The 21,702-nt window shown below is 27.9% G+C and overlaps 1 protein-coding gene across 2 annotated transcripts in view; it reads right to left on the reverse strand.

The window, feature by feature from the left end:
- Positions 1 to 4,155: 4,155 nt before the first annotated feature.
- The window catches only part of LOC113372790, a 62,582-nt gene continuing 45,035 nt past the window's right edge, over positions 4,156 to 21,702 (reverse strand). The window contains exons 15-16 of one of the 2 annotated variants that reach the window (XM_026613132.1): positions 6,726 to 7,059; positions 4,156 to 4,197 (exon numbers count right to left, since the gene is read on the reverse strand). In XM_026613132.1, the coding sequence (XP_026468917.1) occupies positions 6,760 to 7,059 (300 nt within the window). In that variant the 3' untranslated portion in view covers positions 4,156 to 4,197; positions 6,726 to 6,759. Of the gene's footprint in view, positions 4,198 to 6,697; positions 7,060 to 21,702 lie in introns of those variants that run through there. The other variant, XM_026613131.1, reaches the window with a different exon arrangement.

Below are 21,702 nucleotides of genomic sequence, written 5' to 3' on the forward strand. Positions count from 1 at the left end.
TCTTAAAATTTGCATTTGTATGCACCAAATTCCAGAACGTCGTTTATTATATATATATATATATATATATATATATATATATATATTATAAAACTTATGTATGTTTTAATAAATATCAAAAAATTTTATAAAAATTTCAATATATATATATATAATATATATATATATATATATATATATATATATATATATTCAAACACAATAATTACATAAAAAATAAAAATCTTACCTCGGACAAGTTGCACAATATTTTCAAACTCGAATCACAACTGTTTAAAATTTTTTTTTCAAATCAAAACACAAATGTATCTATCAGGGTAAAACACGCACAAGCACTTTATTAACACTTAATAAAACCCAAAAAGTGTATATTTTAAACCTCAACATCTTTCACAAGTATCCAAGACACAGAAAACCAAATAAACCACCGCCTAATAAACCTGACACAAACGTAGTAAAATTTTAGTAAAACGGAAAAAATTAATATAGAAGTCTTTTACTAATTCTATTACTCTTCGGTTTATTTTATAAAATAATTCAAAATTAATTACAGCCTTGGTTTTATCCCGTCCTGCTGTCGCGGCGTCCGTGGCGACACTGACTGTGACTGACGAACGGCCGAGAACGGTTCAGGGGATTTTCGGCGCTCGTCCGAAGCGTTAACCGCGATCGGGCCGTCGTAGCAGGTTAGATGCGAAACGTCGCCTGCCTCGCCTGCGTCGGCGGACTTTTATGCGAAAAGTGGGCGTCTACCCTAGGGCGCCGAAGCGAACAGGTGGATGATGGAAAGATGGTAATAAATAGATGATTGTAGGCAGGAGATAGATAATTTAAGAAGATAATAATTTTTTTTTAATAAAGTTTGTCTCTGGACTATTATTGATATTACTGTTTTATTTTAAATTATCCTTTATGAGTATACCGAGTAGTTTTAGGATAAAGTTGGAAAATTTGTGAAGATGAATTTAGATAGGTGTTAGGAGATAAATGAGAGTCTATGATTATATTTATCACAAATTGATGAAGTAAGTGATTTTTAAAAATTAGTTTTAAATGGCAATTTACACAATATTGTCATTCCATTAACATTTAGTAGTGGAACCCTAGAATTAATGAAAATTATATACTTATCTTCTAGTCTATGCAGAATTTGTAGTAACGTATAATTTTAATGTTGAATTAAAAGTAAAGATTTTGTGGTGGTTGTAATTCAGAAATGTTATTTTTCAAGATATCTACTTTAATATCTGGTACTAGAATTTCTTAGTTTTTTAACAAAATTTTCTAAAATTTGCAATTATTTGCACCAAATACCTGAACGTCCTTCGAGTAATGATAAATATTTAAGCTATATTTGACAAACTATATTCAGTACGTACTGTTTGAAATATTATTATGAAATTTGGATATGACGATCCTTAAATAGTATACTTTAATATCTAGTACTAGAGTTAGTTAGATTTCTTACAATTTTTTTTTAAATTTGCGATTATATACATAAAGTAACAGAACGTCGTTTGTATTAAAAAACTTGAGTATTAATGAACACCTTTGTCATATTGGACGAACTATTCAGGACGTATTGTTTCAAATATAACTATGAAATTTGGATATAATATTCCTTAAATAGTCTACTTTAACACCTAGTACTAGAATTTGTTAAGTTTCTTACATTTTTTTAAAAAATTTGCAATTGTATACATCAAATACCAGAACGTCGTTTGTATTAAAACACTTGAGTATCGATAAATATTTTTGTTATATTTGACGAACTATTCAGGACGTATTGTTTGAAATATTATTATGAAATCTGGATATGATGATCCTTAAATAGTATACTTTAATATGTAGTACTAGATTTTGTTAGGTTTCTTACAATTTTTTTTTTAATTTGCAATTATGTACATCAAGTACCAGAATGTCCTTTGTATTAAATTATAGAGTATTAATGAACACATTTGTTATATTTAACGAACTATTCAGGACGTATTGTTTGAAATATAATTATGAAATTTGGATATGATGATCCTTAAATTGTATACTTTCATACCTAGTACTAGGATTTGTTAAGTTTCTTACAAAATTTTCCAAAATTTGCAATTTTATCCATCAAGTACCAGAACGTCATAAAATTAGTTTCATTATATTAAACAGTTAACTTTAATAAAATACTTTACTTCAATACGTTTCAAAATATTAGCAGAATATTAATACTATATTTGGTTAATATTGGTTAATATATAAAATTAATTTATAAAATAAAATGAAAATAAATTTTTTTAGTACATACCAATTAACGTGGAACTTTTTTTAAATTATTTTAATTTATTTGTTTTTTAATTTTTATTTTTAATTTAATTTAATTTTCTTAATTTTTTTCCCAAACTTTTATCAATTGTATAAAATAATTTCATTCTTAGTTTTTAATATTATATTAGAGTTAACTTTTTAGTGCAATGAGACTAATTTTATGACGTTCTGGTACTTAATGCAATAAATTACAAATCGTAAAAAATTTTGTTAGAAAATTGATAAATTCTAGTACTAGGTATCAAAGTACACGTTTTAAGAACTAATATATTCAAATGTCATGATTATATCTTCATCAGTACGTTCTGAATAGTTCGTCAAAATTAGCAAAGTTGCTCATTAATACTCAAGTTTTGACGTTCTGGTACTTATAATATTAGACAATATTATAAACAATTTAATTTTATACAGATTCCCTAAATATTTTATGTATTTTAAACAAACCGTTTAAAAGTTACATATCATTTTATAAATAAATGTTCGATTTGAGTTACTAAGGGAGTAAAAAGAATCATTAGTGTTAAAGGTGCAGCTTTTAGGGATATATCGAGTTACTTAATGACTTTTTAGGTTTTGTACTAATTCTTAATACCATGGTATATCTTAATTCACAATTCAATTATTCAAATTATAAAAATTTAAATAACAAAATAATTTGGCATGTTTGTATCTTTTTTTTAATCTGTAAATGAGAGCACGATCTCGAAGTAAAAAATCTTGAGGGATTTATTTCTGTGTAAAATATTATATATATTTAAGGAATAAAACAAAATGCACGTAAAAGAAGTTTAATGACTCGTATATATATTTTTGCAGAAAAAGAAGTATATAATGAGGTGTAATATTTCATTTTGGGGCAAAACGGTTCAGAATTATTTATACGTGGGAAAATGTTCTTCAAAAATTCGTAATATAGGTATATAGGTATACTTATATATAGTGGATGTGTTTTGTATTAAATTAGGATCTCATTTAAAAATTGTCATCTAAATTTTATGTTTTTTTCACAATATGTTGGAAGTTTTGAAGCCTGTAATCTTGTTACTGAGCGCTCGGGTTGCTTTTAAATAGTTTTACGCTTCTAGGAACTATATAATTAGTTGAAAAACATCGTAAATATATATATATATATATATATATATATATATATATATATGTATATATCTATTTAACTTTTTTATCCTCGCTTGTAAAGATAATTGGAACGAGTAAACTTTTAAAAAAACATAAAATAAGGAAAAAGATTGCTCTGAGAAATTTTATACTTTTTCTTTATAGATAGATACACCTTGGGGATATAATTTATTTAAATTGCTTGCAGTTTACAGTCAATTATAGTCTAATAAATACATGCCTAATAAATAAATAATTTAAAAAAAAAAAAAAAAAAAAACTAGTCACGTATAAAGTTTAAGATTCAAGTATAATTTGCAAGTGGAATTCATGTTTTTTATGAAGTACACTTTTCCGGTGCATCGTTTATAACTTTTAAAATATTCATGGTATATAAATGGTATATTTGGCAAATTTGTGTAAAATTCAATAACCAACAATATTGTCTAACACTATAATGCCCTACAACAACTGGGTATACTCATAAATGGCAAAGAAAAACAAGAAAAAAACTTCAGAAATTTGTTCCTATATTGTTTACACTATTTGAGATATTTAAATAAAATATTTGGTAAATTTGTACAAAACTAAATTGTCCTTTACCCTTTACCCTCTACCCTCTACCCTTTACCGAAATTAAAACAAATATATAACACTTAATTACCTCAAGTAATTTTAATAAAAATAAAGTAAAAGGAATGAATGCCATTAAAAGTACTTTTGATGAGATTTAATGAGAAATTTCCCAGTTTTTCCGAAGAATAAAAGATTTTGCTGAAAGAGAAAACGTTTTGATAATTATTACCTTGGAAATTAAACATCAAAATTAATGCGAAAATGCGTACTTATTGCAATAATAAAGGAAAATGTCTTAAAACGTGTAATTCCAAGATTTATGTGAATAATAAAGCACCGAAATTATTCGTTTTATAACACTAGGGGTAAGTAGAATTTTTTTTAAAAAAAATTGGGATTTATGGAATGAAACTTTTATAAATACTGTATCAATTTATATAAATTTATTAAATGTTACAATATTAGCATTTAAACAATTTTCAGTCATTTATATACAATGTTTAATGTACATATTCACCTACAAGTATTAATAATAAAAAAATGTTATTCTTTCAAACAAATAACATTATCGAGATTCTAAAAATCGAACTTAATAATTATGCTATCATTTTCTTAAGAAAAACAACAAAATCCATACTTTTAATTAGTCAACTATTTCTTTACTCATAATTTGGTAGAAAATGTCGTGACAATCATAATGTTATAAAAATTTTATATTTAATTGGTCTTTATATAGTAATAAATTATTTATTTCATAATTCGATTTAGATGTGAAATTGAAAATAATAGCAATCAAAGTCCATTTTAAAATAATTACTGTAATGTTTTTAAAATCACACAGATCATCATATATCAATATATATATATATATCATATATATATATATATATATATATATATATATATATATATATATATTAAATTAATTAAATAATATTACACTGAAGACAAAATAAAATTGGTCTCGAAAAGTTTGTAACATGATAGTATTTAATAAATAAGGCAAAAAGGTGTAATGTATTCATATTTTCAAATATTTATATATATATTCAGGATTTTATTTTTCTTAACTATGAATCGCCTTTTTATTATAAATAATTTATCATTTTTATAATTATTTCTATTTTCGGTGATACTTTTAGAAATTATTTTTTCATGCATATAATTTGAAAATTAAACTAACTGATTCCTTTACCTTTGAAGTATTATTTTTTTTAAAAAAAACTAAGCATTTACAAAAAATTATAATTGGTAATACTTTGAAAGTGTGTGAAAAAAAACTTTTAAAAAAATATATAGAGCTCCAAAAAATCACTTTACAATTGTTACGTAATATTTTGCAAATATAACTTTTAATAATCACTTGATGTATAAATTCTTTAAAAGTATTGTAACTTGTCTGAAAATGTTTTAAATTTATTGAAAATGTTTTGAAAATTTTTTGAAAATTTGTGTGAAAATGTTCTAACTTGTCTGAAAATATAGTAACTTGTCTGAAAATGTTTTAGAATGTCTAAAAATATTGTAACATGTCTGAAAATGTTCTAGAATGTCTAAAAATGTTATAACTTGTCTAAAAACATTTTATATTGTCTGAAAATGTTGTAAATTGTCTAAAAATGTTGTAAATTATCTGAAAATGTTGTAAATTGACTAAAAATGTTATAAATCGTCTGAAAATATTGTAACTTGTCTGAAAATATTGTAACTTGTCTGAAAATGTTGTAAATTAACTAAAAATATAATAAATTTTCTGAGAATGTTGTAAGTTATTTAAAAATGTCGTAAATTGTCTAAAAACGTTGTAACTGGTCTGAAAATATTGTAAAATTTCTGAAAATTCTACAAATTGTTTAAAAATGCTGTAACCTGTCTGAAAATGTTGCAATTTGTCTAAAAATGTTGTCTGAAAATTTTACAAATTGTTTGAAAATGTTCTAATTTGTCTGATAATGTTCTAGAATATCTAAAAATGTTGTAACTTGTCTGAAAATGTTGTAACTAGTCCGAAAATGTTGTAACATGTCTGAAAATGATGCAACATGTATAAAAATGTTCTAACTTATCGAAAAAATCTAAATTGTATGAAAATTTTCAAATATGTCTGAAAAATAATTAATAAAAACCTTTTTTTAAATCGAGACTGCAATTGTTACGCAATATTCTGCACATAATAATAATATTAATAATGAAATATTGTAAAGTGCCTTAAAATTTTTTAACTTGCCAGAAAATGATGTAACATGTCTGAAAATGTTGTAAAAAAAAGTTGTAAGAGAAGTGTTCTAACTTGTCTAAAAAAATTCTGAAAATCTTGAAACTTGTTAAAAAATGTTCTAACTTGTCTGAAAAAAAAAATCAAAATTGTCTGAAAATATCGTAGAAGAACTGAATCTGTAGTTATTCTTTTTAAATACTAATAAAAAAATATTATTATTATTATTTTTAAATCGAGACCTCAAAAACTATATTGCAATTGTTACGTAATAATAATAATCATAATTGAATTTTTTTGTAATTATCTATGCATCAATAAAAAAAATCTAGTCCTGAATTTATAATCATGTTGTTTGTATAAACTAATAATCATTTATTCATCGATTCAAATAGAGGAAATTTTGAATAAAATTTAAAAAAAATGTATTTACCATCATCAGTAGAATTTTGTTTATAGTGATTTATTATTTATGATCTGTGTGATATCAAAACCTTAAACTTAATCATACCTTTATTAACTTAGTCTCCAACTATCTATTACTATTACGTCATATAAACTGGCCACAAATAAACAGTACTAGAATCACCTCCTGTTGTAGCACCACCAGCTCCCGTACTAACTCCTGGTGTCGTTGATGAATCCAAATTCTTTGTGAATCTACCTAAAGATGTCTGGTCACAATTTGTATTCGATGTGGAATGTAGTTGGGGATCTGAATTTGCACTGACTTGTACTTGTAATTCTAAGGAACAGCCTTTGTTGTTTTGTGCTGATTTGAGATCGATTTCCAAGGATGGTGAGCAGAGTCGTTCGTTGGTCAATGTTGATTCCAAGGATTGGTCCTGGAAGGAAAAAAAAGTGAATTTAACTAATTGTTATCATTTTCCTTGAGTCAAGTTCCGAAATAATCGGATTAATCGACAAGAATTCAATATATTAATTTATGAGTGATTTACTAAGTATCCCGAGTTGCTGTAGAGCATTATAATGTTGCATATTATCCAATTTCATAAAAATTTACAAAATGTGTTTGTTATTTTTGAAAAATAGTTTAAATTCCATAAAAATCGCAAAAGCTTGCCATGTCGTCCGAACCTAACACAGCGCTTTCTCATACATTTTTACACAGGCTTGGATATGCATGGTAAGCGTTATTTCAATATTTTTAACTTGTTTATGTTCTCGCCAAAAAAAGTGAAATTTCTTTACAATATATTTAAAAAAGTGTTTGTTTTTTATTGAATGAAGTACTACTGATAATTTTATAAATTATTTAAATAAAGCCAAAACAAAATGGATAGCCTGATCACTTATCTGAAAATCGTTTTAAAATAAAATAAGTAGTCTCAAATTTTTATAAATAATTTAAAGATCTTATGAATCGTCGGAAAATCTTATAATTTTTTATTAAACATTAATTTAGAGATAAGATTTATATAAGGTAATGTTACAAATTGTTTGTTTGAAAATGTTGTAAGTTGTCTGAAAATGTTGTAAATTGTTGAAAATTTTGTAAATTGACTAAAAATGTTTTCAGTTGTCTGAAAATATTGTAAATTGTCTAAAAATGTTGTAAATTGACTAAAAATAAAGTCGAAGGTCTAAAAATGCTGAAAATTGTATAAAAATGTTGCAGAATGTGTGAAAATGCTGCGAATTGTATAAAAATGTTGTCTGGAGATTTTCTGTAAAATCTTGTACATTGTCTGAAACTGTTTTAAATTTCTGAAAATATTGTAGATTGTCTGAAAATGTTGAGAACTAACTGATTAAAAATGTCGTAAATTGTCTGATATTGTCTGAAAATATTAAAAATTGTCTAAAAATGTTGTAAATTGTCAGATAATGTTGTAAATTGTCCGAAAATGTTGTCAAAAGTCTAAAAATATTGTAAATTGTCTGGAAAAAATGTAAATTGTATGAAAATGATGTGAATGGCCTGAAAATGCTGCAAATTGTTTGAAATTCTTTAGATTGTCTAAAAATACTACAATTTGTGTTCAAATGTCGTAAATTGTTTGAAAATGTTGTAAATTGTCCTGAAAATGATGTAAATTGACTAAAAATGTTGTAAATTGTCTAAAACTGTTAAAGATTGTCCGAAAAAGTTATAAATTGTCTAAAAACATTGTAGATCATCTGAAAATGTTGTAACTTGTCTGGAAAACTCGTAATTTGTCTGAAAATATTATATATAGTTGAAAAATGTTGAAAATTGACTGAAAATGCTATAAATTGACTAATAATGATGTAAATCGTCTGAAAATCTTGTATAATTTCTGAAAATTCTGCAAATTCTCTAAAAATATTATAGCTTGTCTTAAAATGTTAAAAAATAGTTTGAAAATATTGTAAATTGTCTGAAAATGTTGTATATTTTCTGAAAATTATGTATATTGTCTAAAAATGTTGTAAATAGTCTAAAAATGTAACTTGCTTAAAATGTCAAATTGTCTGAAAGTGTTTTGGATTTTCTAAAAGTGTTTATTAGTTGTAACTTGTTTAAAAGTCTTCTAACATGTCCGAAAGAATTCTATCTTAACTAAATCTGTCCTAATTTAATGAAAAATTGTTTTAATTTATCCAAAAATGTTCTAGCTTGTCTGATACTTCTGTAAATTGTCTGAATATGTTTAAAATTGTCCAGAAATTCGGCACGTATATATGTGTGTTTTTAATTAAATTTTTGTAATATATAATAATAAATTATTTTTGCAGATTGAAATTGCATCAATAAGAATATCTATATTAGAATAAGAATATCTAGTATTAATTACTTTAATTTACCTGTAATTGATTGGCATCTATATACTTCGTATTAGTACTATCAATAATCTCCATTTTCATATTATGCAATTTGGAACCTGAACTATCGCTATCATCCATCGTAAACTGCTGTTGCATCTTATTATTAGTACTGGATTCTGATGACTTGGTGGACAACCTATTTGTATCTGTAGAAAAAAAATAAACGTAAGTAAGAATTAAGATTTAGCCAACTTTTGGAAATTATGTCTACTAACTCAGGTCGATTTTGGAATCCTGTGCAGCATCCCCATTGGTCTCCTTATTCTCGATCTTCAAATCTTCTTTTTTGGCTACAGTTTTGGAAGTCTGTCCATTACAATTACCATTTGCAGATCTTTCTCTGGTATGTGTCGACATATGTCTCTTCATATCACCTCGGACACGGAAGGGCCTTCCACAAATTTCACAAGGGTAAGGTTTTTCACCTAAAGAAGAACCAGGTCCCAATAAATATAAATATGAATATGAATATAAATATAACTAGTGGTGTATGGCATCGTGCCTTAAGGCAAATTGCTGGAACTTCCCGTACCGTAATAAAATATTCGAGAAATTTGAAACGTTTTCAAATATATTATTACAAATACTGTAGCTTTCATTATTTTTGCTATCTTGTCATATCCGAGCAAATCAAATATAAATCATAAATCAATTTATCTCCAGAACATTAACAATCTTCATTTCATTTCGAATTCAATTTCAAAAAATAATAGTTGCCTAATTTGCACTAAATTAAAAAAGTGCTCCCGTATAGTCACAGTCTAAACGCATTTGCAAATTATTCTGTGCGACATTTTCACTTGTACTGTGCTTAGCTTGGCGGCATTTTCACATTTTTCAATAGTTTTCACAAAATTGGACAAGTGTTCCAGTACCTAAACAGTCTAAACGCACTTGGGTAAACATTTGTACCAGAGTGGCGCTTAGACTGTGTTTAGTCTGGGCAATTTTTTGAATTTTAAATCCAAAATTACAAAAATATTTCATGGAAAATAAAAAAAAGATGTAATAATTTTTATCCTCGAAAGCATTTGTTTTGTCAATACAAGCAGAAAGTTTTTTGAATCATTCAAATCGGACGCTTAGTTCACTCAAAAACTGCCATTTTTTGCACATTTAGCTCTGTATCTTCGAAATGGCGGGACCTGCATTTGCCAAAAACTAATCACCTCTTCTCCCAATCATTACAAATTGAATGTTTTTTAGATGACCGATTTATTCTTCATTCATATAAAATTATAGCGAAAATTTTGAAAATGCTATGCATTTACTATGCTATCAGTCGTTTTACATATAAAACCTAACTTCACGCGTGCGTTATAAATTCAGAAAGTCACAAAGATGCAGTTACATTTTTTTGACGTTCGTGCGTTTTTCAAGTTAAATTTCATATCTAAAACGCCTGGCAGCACTGCAAATACATAGCATTTCAACAGTTTTTACTACATTTGATGAAGAAAAGAGCGTTATATAACAAGCTATGTTATGGTATATTTTATCGAAGTATTAGCCCCTTAATTAAAGAAAGTTGCCATATTAATGCTATGTTGAGGTCTGTTTTCCCAGACAATTGGCCCCTTAATCTTGATAAAATAATACTGTTGTTGACGCAAATAGCATGGCATATGGATAGAATATTATAGAGAGTGTAATTAGAGACAATAAACGAGTAATTAGAGATGAGCTGTGTTAAAAGAGTCGAACCAAGTTAACACTATTAGATCCGATACTCCGTTCTCTCAAAAACTCGATTTGTATTTTCCGTACTCTTTGCTCCGTATCTGCGTAACGACTGGACCTGCCTTTGCCAAAAACTAATCAGCACATCTCCCTATCAAAAGGGATCGAATGTTTTTTAAACCATTCTAATCGGTTGATCTGTGCGCCCGAAAACGTGGACGAAAGAATGCGGACATACAAAAAACACACACACACACATGCATTTTTTCTAAGGTATGCCAAAATGTTCAGAAACCTTCAGAACGTCGAGAAATGCAAAAATTTTCATTCTCGATTTTCGGCCCATTACTATAACTACCCTACGGGAAGTTAATATAAATATAAATATAAATATGAATATGAATATAAATGCAAAATATAAATATAAATATAAATTTAAATATAAATATTAGGGTGCTCCTTAATATGTAACTTTTAGATAGAGCGCAATTCAATCAAACTTCGTATGGAAATAGCATGGAAAAAATTTTGAAAATTAAAAAAAAAATTTTTTAGGTATAACTTAGCGACAAATGAATTAAAAGTGAAAATTCGTGTCATTTTTTATTGAAAATTCGACGCTCCGCAAAATTTTTGAAAAAATTTTCATGCTATTTCCATACAAAACTTTGATTGAATTGCGCTCTATTTAAAAGACAATATTAAGAGCTAAAACTTTCAGAGAATTGTTTTTTATCAATTTGGAACCATTTGAGCCCTTGGGAGCAAGGAAATTCGAAAATGTCCATATTAAGGACCACCCTAATAAATATAAATATAAATATAAATCCTATTACCATGTGTCTTTTATTTTACCTGTGTGTATCCTCCGATGGTTCTGCAAATAAGAACTGGCCCTAAAAGTCTTGTTACAGAATTCGCACTTATAATTTTTCTCGCCTGTGTGTATTCTTCGATGTAAAATCAGGGAATATTTTCTGGCAAAATCTTTTCCGCAAAATTCGCACTGGTATTGCCTGATGTCGGAGTGTATGGAGACCATGTGGTATTTTAAATCGCTCCATTGCCTGAAATGCCTTAGACAAATCCGGCACTGGTATGGTTTGTCGCCAGAGTGACGGCGCATATGAACCTGGTAATAAAAAATTTTTGGGTAAAAAAAATGTAGAATTTAATTTTTTATCTTTAATTACCTTCAAGGCACTGGTGGCAAAGAAACTATTTCCGCAAATTTCGCACTGGTACGGCCTTTTTTCGCTGTGGGATTGAATATGATACATAAGACTGTTCCTGTGATTAAATTGGCGATCGCACTGAAGACAATTCAATTTTGGCCCCATGAATTTTTCCAAGCCCTTTTTGTCGGATAATTCGGAATCACTGTCACCTGGGATAAGAAGATACATTGTAAAATATAGTAAAAAACTTATATAAATATCTAGAAATTAATAAGAAACGTAGTAGACATCTATGAAAGGTGAAAATGTCCTCATTCCTCGAATACCCATTATCCCGGCATATAAAATTTCAATTTAAAAGATGCCTATGGTATCTGATTTCATATTTTCATATTCAGTTCATATTTTTGAGCTTGAAGAAAAAGCTCCTATTTCAATTGGTATTTGCAACAAGATCAATAAAGCTCAAGTTAAATTTATTATTAATTAAAGTTTAATAGTTTATTAAATTTTATTAGTTTTTATTTAATGTTATATATTTATAGTTTATATTAAGTGTTATGTATATAAAGCTATCTATGAACTCTTAATACTCTAATTTTCGCACATATTATATCTTTAGTTTGTAAATGTAACTACATTGTATTATTGCCTTGGGCGTTGAGTAAATAAATAAATAAATAAATAAATAAATAAATAAATCTTTAGATTTGTATTGTTCAAATTTAGATAAGGACTGCCGATTTTTACCAAATTTTATAATCGTATCCAGTAGGTCTGAGAATCGGCTATTAACTATTTTTCATACCCCTAAGTAATACGGGTTGTTCACACTTAAATTTTTTGTTTTAATTTTTAACTAATTATTTTGTTTTTGTGGCATTAAAATATACAACCTAAAATATTTTAGGTTGTATGCATACAACCCTATTTTTTTATTACCGACCCCTATTTTTTCATAGCCATTATAGCAATTCAATCATTTTTATCCCGAATATTTTTGACAATTTTTGTTCAGGTTTTTAAGCTTGAAAAAAAGCATTTTTAGACGATTTACAAACATTTTTAGACAGTCTACAACATTTTCAGGCAAATTACATCATTTTTAGACAAAATGCAAAATTTGCAAAAATTATACAACTTTTTCAGACAATTTACAACGTTTTCAGACAATTTGCAGCATTTTCAGACAATTTACACCATTTTTAGATAATCTATAACATTTTTTCAAAATACAATTTATTATTATTAAGGGTTGTCTAATACTTTTTAAAAATTATTATTATTAAGGATTGTCTAATACTTTTTTAAATTATGGGGTCAACGTGTTCTATTTCAAATTTTTTAATGCGGAATTTACAAAATACATACGACCCTTTTTACTTCAAAATACTATTTATATTTATCAAGGGTAATCCACATCCAACATTTTTTTAATGTTTTTGACCAATTTTCTTTTTTTAATTTCCTATATAAAAATCCATTTATTTTTTTTTTTATCAAGAATTGTCCACCACCATTTTTTAAAATTTTGAAACAAATTTTCTTTTAGTTTTAATTTGACCCTTATTCGACAAAATTTTAGTTAAGATTTTTTGAGTATATAAAAATGGTTAAATATTACCTTAGAAAACAATTTTATTTTATTTTGGGGTCAAATTTCTTTATTTTAATTTTTATAATGTGGTATTGAAAAATTAATATAACTCTTTTTACTTCAAAATACCATTTACTTTCATCAAGGATTGTCGACCCTCAATATTTTTTTAAAATTTCGACCAATTTTCTTTATTTTAGTTTTATATAATTCAAAATTTAAAAATACATAGAACTCTCTTTACTTTGAAAAACTATTTATTTTTATCATTTTAATTTTGAAATCAATTTTCTTTTAATTTTTTTAAAACTTTTATTTGACATAATTTTCGTTAAGATTGTTTGAATATATGAAAATAAATGAATGTTACTTTGAAAAACCATTCAATTTTTATTAGGGGTTGCCCAACCCTAACACAATTTTTAATTATGAGGTAAATTTTTTTTTATGTAATTTTTTCAATGTGGAATTGAAAAATACAAACAATTACTTTTACTTCAGAACATTTTTTTTATTTAGTCTTTAATATTTTTTTTTAAATCATGCGACCATTTTTTTTATTTTAATTTTTTATAATTCGAAATTGAAAAATATATTGAACCCTGTTTACTTCAAAAAATTATTTATTTTTATTAAGGGTTGTCCACCTTATTTAAACACATTTGATTTAAATTTTGGAATCAATTTTCTTTTAATTTTAATTTTCTATAATTCAAAATTCAAAAATACATGGAACTCTTTATACCTCGACAAAAATAGATTTTTACCATGTATTATCCATAACTTTTTTTTAAATTTCGGAATAAATTTTATTTAATCTCGATTTTCATAATGCGGAATTACCGGGTCAGCTAGTATATATATATATATATATATATATATATCTTCTTCTTCTATATATATATAAAAATAAGTCCTGACGAAATAACACCAGAACGCACGAACCGATTTCGACAATTTTGCATTCGTTGGAAAGGTCTCGGGCTCTGCAAGGTTTATAGCTAAGAAAATTAGTTGTGCATGGCATCGTGTCTTAATGCAAACTGCTGGAACTTCACGCACCGTAATTAAAAATTTGAGTAATGACATTAGTGAGAATTATCAGAATTATGCTTGGTTAAGTCAACGGGCAATTCTTGCCGCAAAGAATAATGATGTACACGCACTGAATTTCACCATTCAATCAAAAATTGCTGGCGATTTGGTGACATACCAATGATTCCGACTGGTTTTCCGTTTGACTTCAAACAATTGCAATTTCCAGTTCGCCTTGCGTTCGCAATAACAAGTCTCAAGGCAAATCGCTTAGTGTTTGCGGGATGAATTTCAAATAGATTATTTAGAAAATCATTGTTTTTCAAATGGGAAGTTATACGTTGCCTGTTCACGAGTTGGAAAACCATCCGCTTTGTTTATGTTAACTTCAGACCAAAAAACAAAAAATGTGGTTTACCAAAGAGCACTTCAATGAAACGGATAATTGGCGGATTCACGTTCTTTTACTTAGAGAAGTTCAACTAAAAAACACTTCAGTTTTGTAATCGAAATAAATTCATTACTGTTGTGCAATAAAATTAAATTTTTCCTTTTCAAAAATAAAACCAAGAAAAAAATTCTTCATCTTTCTCACGATCCCATCTGGTGGCGAAACGGAGTTCGTCGGGTTTGCTAGCATAAATATATAAATTTCTATTATTACTTACATAACAGCAATTGGCACTCAGCCTCGTGTTCATTATACTGCTCCCTCGAATCGAAAGAGTCTGCACAAAGTGGACAAACAAAAGAGCACTTCCTATCATTGTTATCAGACTTCTTCCTCCTTCGACTGCTGCTGGTGACCTGCTGCTCCTCGAATTCCTGCTCATCGTCCTCCTCGATTTCCCTAATTTCGAATTCGCTGCTGTTCTCACAAAAACTTGTATCTGCAATAGCCTGCTCGTGATGGTTGTTGGTAGTGTTTTGTTGTTGATGCTGGTGTTGATGGTTTTGTTGGTTCTGACGCTGGTTGTTTTGTTCGGCTTCAATTTCTTGGAGGTCGACTTCTGTTGCGTGCAGTTCGTCAGCTTGATACCTGATAATGGACAGAGGAAATATATTTTACCTGGTGCACATAGTACTTTTTGAAAATTTGGTCCCAATGGCTTGAAAACATAAAATTAGCAAATATGATTTTTTACATACCAGTCACGTTGATTTTTATCAGCTTCCATCAGGGTGATCTTTATGTCTTCAACGTCGTCGTCGAAGCATTGGCCATTGGCTTCAACGACACTCCTGATGCCTTCCATCAAGTCTTCAGGTTCGCTAAATTCATCTTGGATATCATCCTAAATGATAACAAAAATATAAAATTAGTTGAAAGTGGCATTGTGCCTTAAGGCAAGTTGCACAAACTTCCCGAAATTAGTAATAATTGACTTAATGAATTAATAAAAGTGATGCATTGGCAAAGGTGTGAACAATTAGAAATACTACATGAAGGAGTAGATTAAGTTAAAAAATAACAATTTTGTAAGATAAAAATGAAATTATTGGTGTATGGCATCGTGCCTTAAGGCAAATTGCTGGAACTTCCCGTACCGTAATGAAATATTCGAGAAATTTTAAACGTTTTCAAATATATTATTACAAATACTGTGTAACTTTCATTATTTTTGCTATCTTTGTTATATTTGAGAAAAATCAAATGTAAATCATAAATCAATTTTTCTCCAGAACATTAGCAATCGTCATTTCATTTCAAATTCAATTCCAAAATAGTTGCCTTAAATTTATACAAAATTGAAAAAGTGCTCCCGTATAGTCACAGTCTAAACGCATTTGCAAATAATTCTGTGCGACATTTTCACTTGTACTGCGCTTAACTTGGCGGCATTTTCACATTTTTCAATAATTTTCACAAAATTGGAAAAGTGCTCCAGTACATAAACAGTCTAAACGCACTTGGGTAAACATTTGTACCGGAGTGGCGCTTAGACTGTGCTTAGCCTGGGCGATTTTTTGAATTTTCAATCCAAAATTACAAAAATATTTTATGGAAAATAAAACAAGATGTATTAATTTTTTATCTCCAAAAGCAATTGTTTTGTCAATACAAGCAGAAAGTTTTTTAGATCATTCAAATCGGACGCTTAATTCACTCAAAAACTGCTATTTTTTGTACATTTAGCTCTGTATCTCCGAAACGGCTGTACCTGCCTTTGCCAAAAACTAATCAGCACATCTCCCTATCAATAGGAATCGATTGCTTTTTGAATCATTCAAATAGGTTTTGCCGCACTTAATGATTTAAATTAGTGGCAATATTTTTTGCACAACTAGATAAGTTTTGTAGGCTTATTTTTCCCCTGATTAAAAAAAAATGGCTTTTGAATTTGTGATATTAAATTTTTGACTCATCACATCAAAAAAAGCGAATTTTGACTAATTTTTTTGCAAACTTTGATAGATTTTTAAAATTAAACTACTTGCTAAACACTAGTCCTCATGGAGATACATCGAATGGCTTTTAAATTTTTGAAATCGGTTTAGCCGTTTTTTTTAGAAAACCTCGATTTAAAAAATCTGTTCTCGCACACACACACACATATTTTTCTCTTAAATTTGGTCTCATTCGATTCAGAATGGCTTGAAACGTCAAGAACACATAAAATTAGCGAATCGGATTTTTTTATGAAACCATAAACTTCTCCTTCGGGAAGTTAAATATAAAACTAAACTAAACTGAATATAAAATTATGATATATATATATAAATATATATATATATATATATATATATATAAATAAATATATATATAAATAAATATATATATAATATATATATAATTTTATCTATCATCTGTTACCCTTTACCTTAAAATGTGCATCCCTTATATGTCCCTCCAGTGCTGAGCTTCGTTTAAATATCAACGGACAGAACTTGCACCTCAACCCAGACATATTGCTTATGACCAAATTGGGCAAAGAATCCAAATTGATATTATGCTGATTTTGCATAATTGTGTTCTCATTATGAGTTTGGATTTCATTTGAATTTTGGACACCGGAAGAAAGTGAATCGTCGTCCAAATTTGGTAAAATTGTATGAGGCTCGGTAAGGTGTGCCCTGAGCAGGGGCGAATCCAGTTGTTCGTTGTTTACTATGTTGTTTAGTTGTATGTAATGGGTTTGGTTCTGAAATGTAAAAGAAATAGTTGTAAGTGGCATTTTGCCTTGAGACAAGTTGCACGAGATCAAATCTTATATATAAAAATGAAGCGCAAAATGTGTTGGTAAACGCACTCAACAAAGCCAAAGCCATGACCAATTTGGCCAATTGTTTTTTTAAAATGTTCGTTAAAGTACAAGGATGGTTCTTACTGCGAGAAAAAATTGAATATTTGCCGGGAAAATCCTAAAAACAACCCTTTTCTTTTTCACATACAAACGTTTTCTAACTAAAACGTATAATCAATTTGAGCTTTATTGCTATTATATAAAGTTCATATTAAATTACAAGCGCTCACTTTTTGCTCCTCCTAAACTATTATTCTTATTTTGATAAATCTTTCTGAAGTTTGTTAAGGAATTTTTTTAGGATGTATGTGATTATAAAGTACTGGAATGTATGTTCAATATTGTAAAAATAAATGGAAAAAATTGCAAAAAACGACATGTCATTATTTGCATTGAACACAAATGAAAACTGTCATCTGCCAAAAATTTCAATTTACTTATGAGCCTAGACAATATTAGAATATGTATAATAAACTGATAATTATGAATAAGAAAAATGAAATGTCTACATTATTATTGCCAAAAAGCAGCTGATGTGCCAGTATTAAAATAATATAATATACATATTGTAGATTGAATGCTACACATATGAACAGGATTAAATCACATAATGATTTCTATGATTTGCTCAATAGAATAAATCGCATAAAATACCCAAAAAATAAGTGAAATATTTCAAAGGCCAAATATTAATTAATGATAATATTTTAACAATAAATTGTTAAAACAGGTAAAATAATAGGGGGGGGGGGGAAAGCTACAAGAAAAATGGTATGCGGGGGCTGAGTATATTAAATTATAACTAAGAAAAATGTAATTTATATATTATAGTTACCAAAAACCATTCAAATATGATACGAGATTATAAAAATTACAAGCAATATTATTGGAGCAATTATTTTGAGTGAAAAAAATCCAAGGTAATATTGTAACAGTTACTGCAGTTTCATATATTAATTCTTTCTGTATTTGTATTTATATACCGTTGAAAAACTATAATTTTCAATACGTATAACTTATGCTATAAATCACAAAGGCAGATGATGATTTTTTTTGTGATAAATGTGAAAAATCAATGTTTTAGTCGTGAATAAACAAAAAAATCATTCATTTTATCCACATAATTGGATAACCCTTGGCATTAAAATAAATTGAGCTATTGGAAATAATTTGATCTATAAATTGCAGTGTATAATTTTTTTATACAATTTTATTGAACATATTTTAATATTTGTTAAAGAGATAATTAAAGTGAAGAAGAATCATAATTATATTTGAAGCAGTTCTACATTTAATATCACTCATATATTTGTGTAAATAGTAATTCGAAAAACATATTTATTATTTTTAACTGAACGGTAAATATTAGCAAGTAGGATATTGAAAAAACGTAGATGTGGATACAGGACAACGTTTGTCGGGTCATCTAGTATATATATATTATATATATTAGGGTGGTCCTTAAAATGGTCATTTCGAATTTCCAAATAGTTCCCAATAGTTAAAAACAATCTCTGAAAGTTTTAGCTCTTAATATTAACTTTTAGATAGAGCGCAATTCAATCAAAGTTTTGTATGGAAATAGCATGAAAAAATTTTCAAAAATTTTAAAAATGTTTTTCAGATGTAATTTAGCAACAAATGAATAAATAAAACTCATCATTTGTCGCTAAGTTATACCTAAAACATTTTTTTTAATTTCAAAAATTTTTCCATGCTTTTTCCATACGAACTTTGATTGAATGCGCTCTATCTAAATGTTAATATTAAGAACTAAAACTTTCGGAGATTGTTTTTTATCAATTTGGAACCATTTTGTGCCCCTGGGAGCAAGGAAATTCGAAAATGACCATTTTAAGGACCACCCTAATACATATATATATATATATATATTAATTTGGAAATATGAACAAACAACACTCTTTTGCACAATTTATTAAATAATAATTTTCACAAACGTTACAACATTTACGTAACACAGTAAATTTACGGACAGATACCAATATATTACATGATACATACCTGAATCTCATTCATACTTTGTAGCTTATATATAGATGTACATACACTTTTAATTACAACAATGTATAACAAATCTTATAAACAAACCATCTCATCATAGAATATTTTTTTCTCCTAACGACATCTATTTTCAACTGGAACCTAATCCTTTTTTTCCTATCTGATTGAGTGACTTTACAATTTCAAGTGGTTTCAAGTAGGAGAGAATACGAACCCGAAGACATTGGTATTAAAAGAACAACGTGCAGTGAACGACGTGTAATGAAAAAAACACAACATGCATATTTAGATTTCCATATTTTAAAATTTTTTAATTATAACACACTGATGATGAGACAACCTAGTCTCGAAACGTTTGTGAAATTATTATTTAATAAATTAGTGCAAAAAGAGTGTTTGTTGTTCATATTTCCAAATTAATATCTATTATCCACTCAGAATACATTTGGTAATATATATATATATATATATATATATATATATATATAGATATATATATAAATTAGTTTTACCTGTTGTTGTTCTTCCTCAGGAGGTTCGTAATGCAGTTTCAAGTGTTTGTAAAATTCCATTTGTATTTTCGAATCTACTACCACACAACTGGCACGAAAAGGCATTGCTGGAATTCTAAACAAAAAAAAAATAATTATTAAAATTTCCACCAATACTTCTTGGAACTAAATCAATAAATATAATCTGTCCTTTATTACCTTCGAATTACCAGCAGGTTTCCTCCCAGCCCTCGTACTACCCTCACTGGAATTATTGCTAGTTCCATTACTCCCGAAGGGCCATTTGTGATTTGGCATTAGAGTTTGCTTTAGTTTAATGTTAGATTTCAGACGTTTAGATATCCGTTTTTTATGGATGCGGAAGACTTCTGCTGGAACTTGCAGCATTAGTACTGGCAGGTGCTCCAAAATTCTGCTGATTGTTTATGGGATGTTCTAGTACGTTTTGTGGGAACGTCCGAGCAATCGGAGTCCGACACTGCGTATCGGGAATTCCCCAAAGCTGTGAGGTGATCGTTTAGGACGTTGACGTCCTCTTCGTCACCTAGAAAAAAAAACTAGTTGGTTTGGTATTTTAGCCTGAGGCAAGTTACATGAACTTCCCGATATGTGTAAAATCGACTAATCAATAAAAAATGTGTAATAATATACTTCATCAATCCTACTTTAAAAAAAAACGACACATAATAATTTTAGCAAGTTTGACCGAATTTTTAAAATTAAACTACTTGTCGTAAGCCGTAATATTACAGTAAGTTCTATAAGACCATGATGTATATCGCCAAAAAAAGTTCCATGAAAATCGGCTTAAATTTTTTTTTCAACAGTTTATTACAAGAAAACGGCTCGGTAGATTTTCGCCTAAAATTAATCAGTATCATTCCCAACTAATATCTTTCAAACAGTTTCTGATTTTTTAAGATCAGTTCGGTAGTATGAGCTTAAATGTGGACGAAAGATTTAACACTTTTTTTCAAATTACAAAGAAACGGCTTGGCAGATCGTCGCACAAAACTGACAAACGATAGTCCTCATCTAAATACATCAAATGGCTTTTAAAATTCAAAAATCGGTTCAGGCGTTTTTGAGAAAAAGTCGATCCAAGGTCTAATTATGACAAATGCCAAAAAAACGATACAAATTTTTGCAAACTTTGACGAATTTTTAAAGCTGAACCAGTTGTCGTAGGGCCGTAATATTTAGTATGATATATAAGACTATGGTATCTACCGTCAAAAAATAATCATAAAAATCGTCGATTTTTTTTTTTTTAAACTTTATTACCAAGAAAACGGCCCGGCCGATCTCTACAAAAACTAATCAGCACGATTCCCACCAATATCTTTCGAACGGTTTTTTGAATTTTCAAAATCGATTCAGAACTGCGGGCTAAAACGTGGACGAAAAA

The sequence above is a fragment of the Ctenocephalides felis genome, unplaced genomic scaffold (assembly GCF_003426905.1).
Source record: "Ctenocephalides felis isolate EL2017-DRISC unplaced genomic scaffold, ASM342690v1 CF-g0.4_SCAFFOLD_01604, whole genome shotgun sequence".
In the NCBI taxonomy this organism is placed as follows: Eukaryota; Metazoa; Arthropoda; class Insecta; order Siphonaptera; family Pulicidae; genus Ctenocephalides; species Ctenocephalides felis.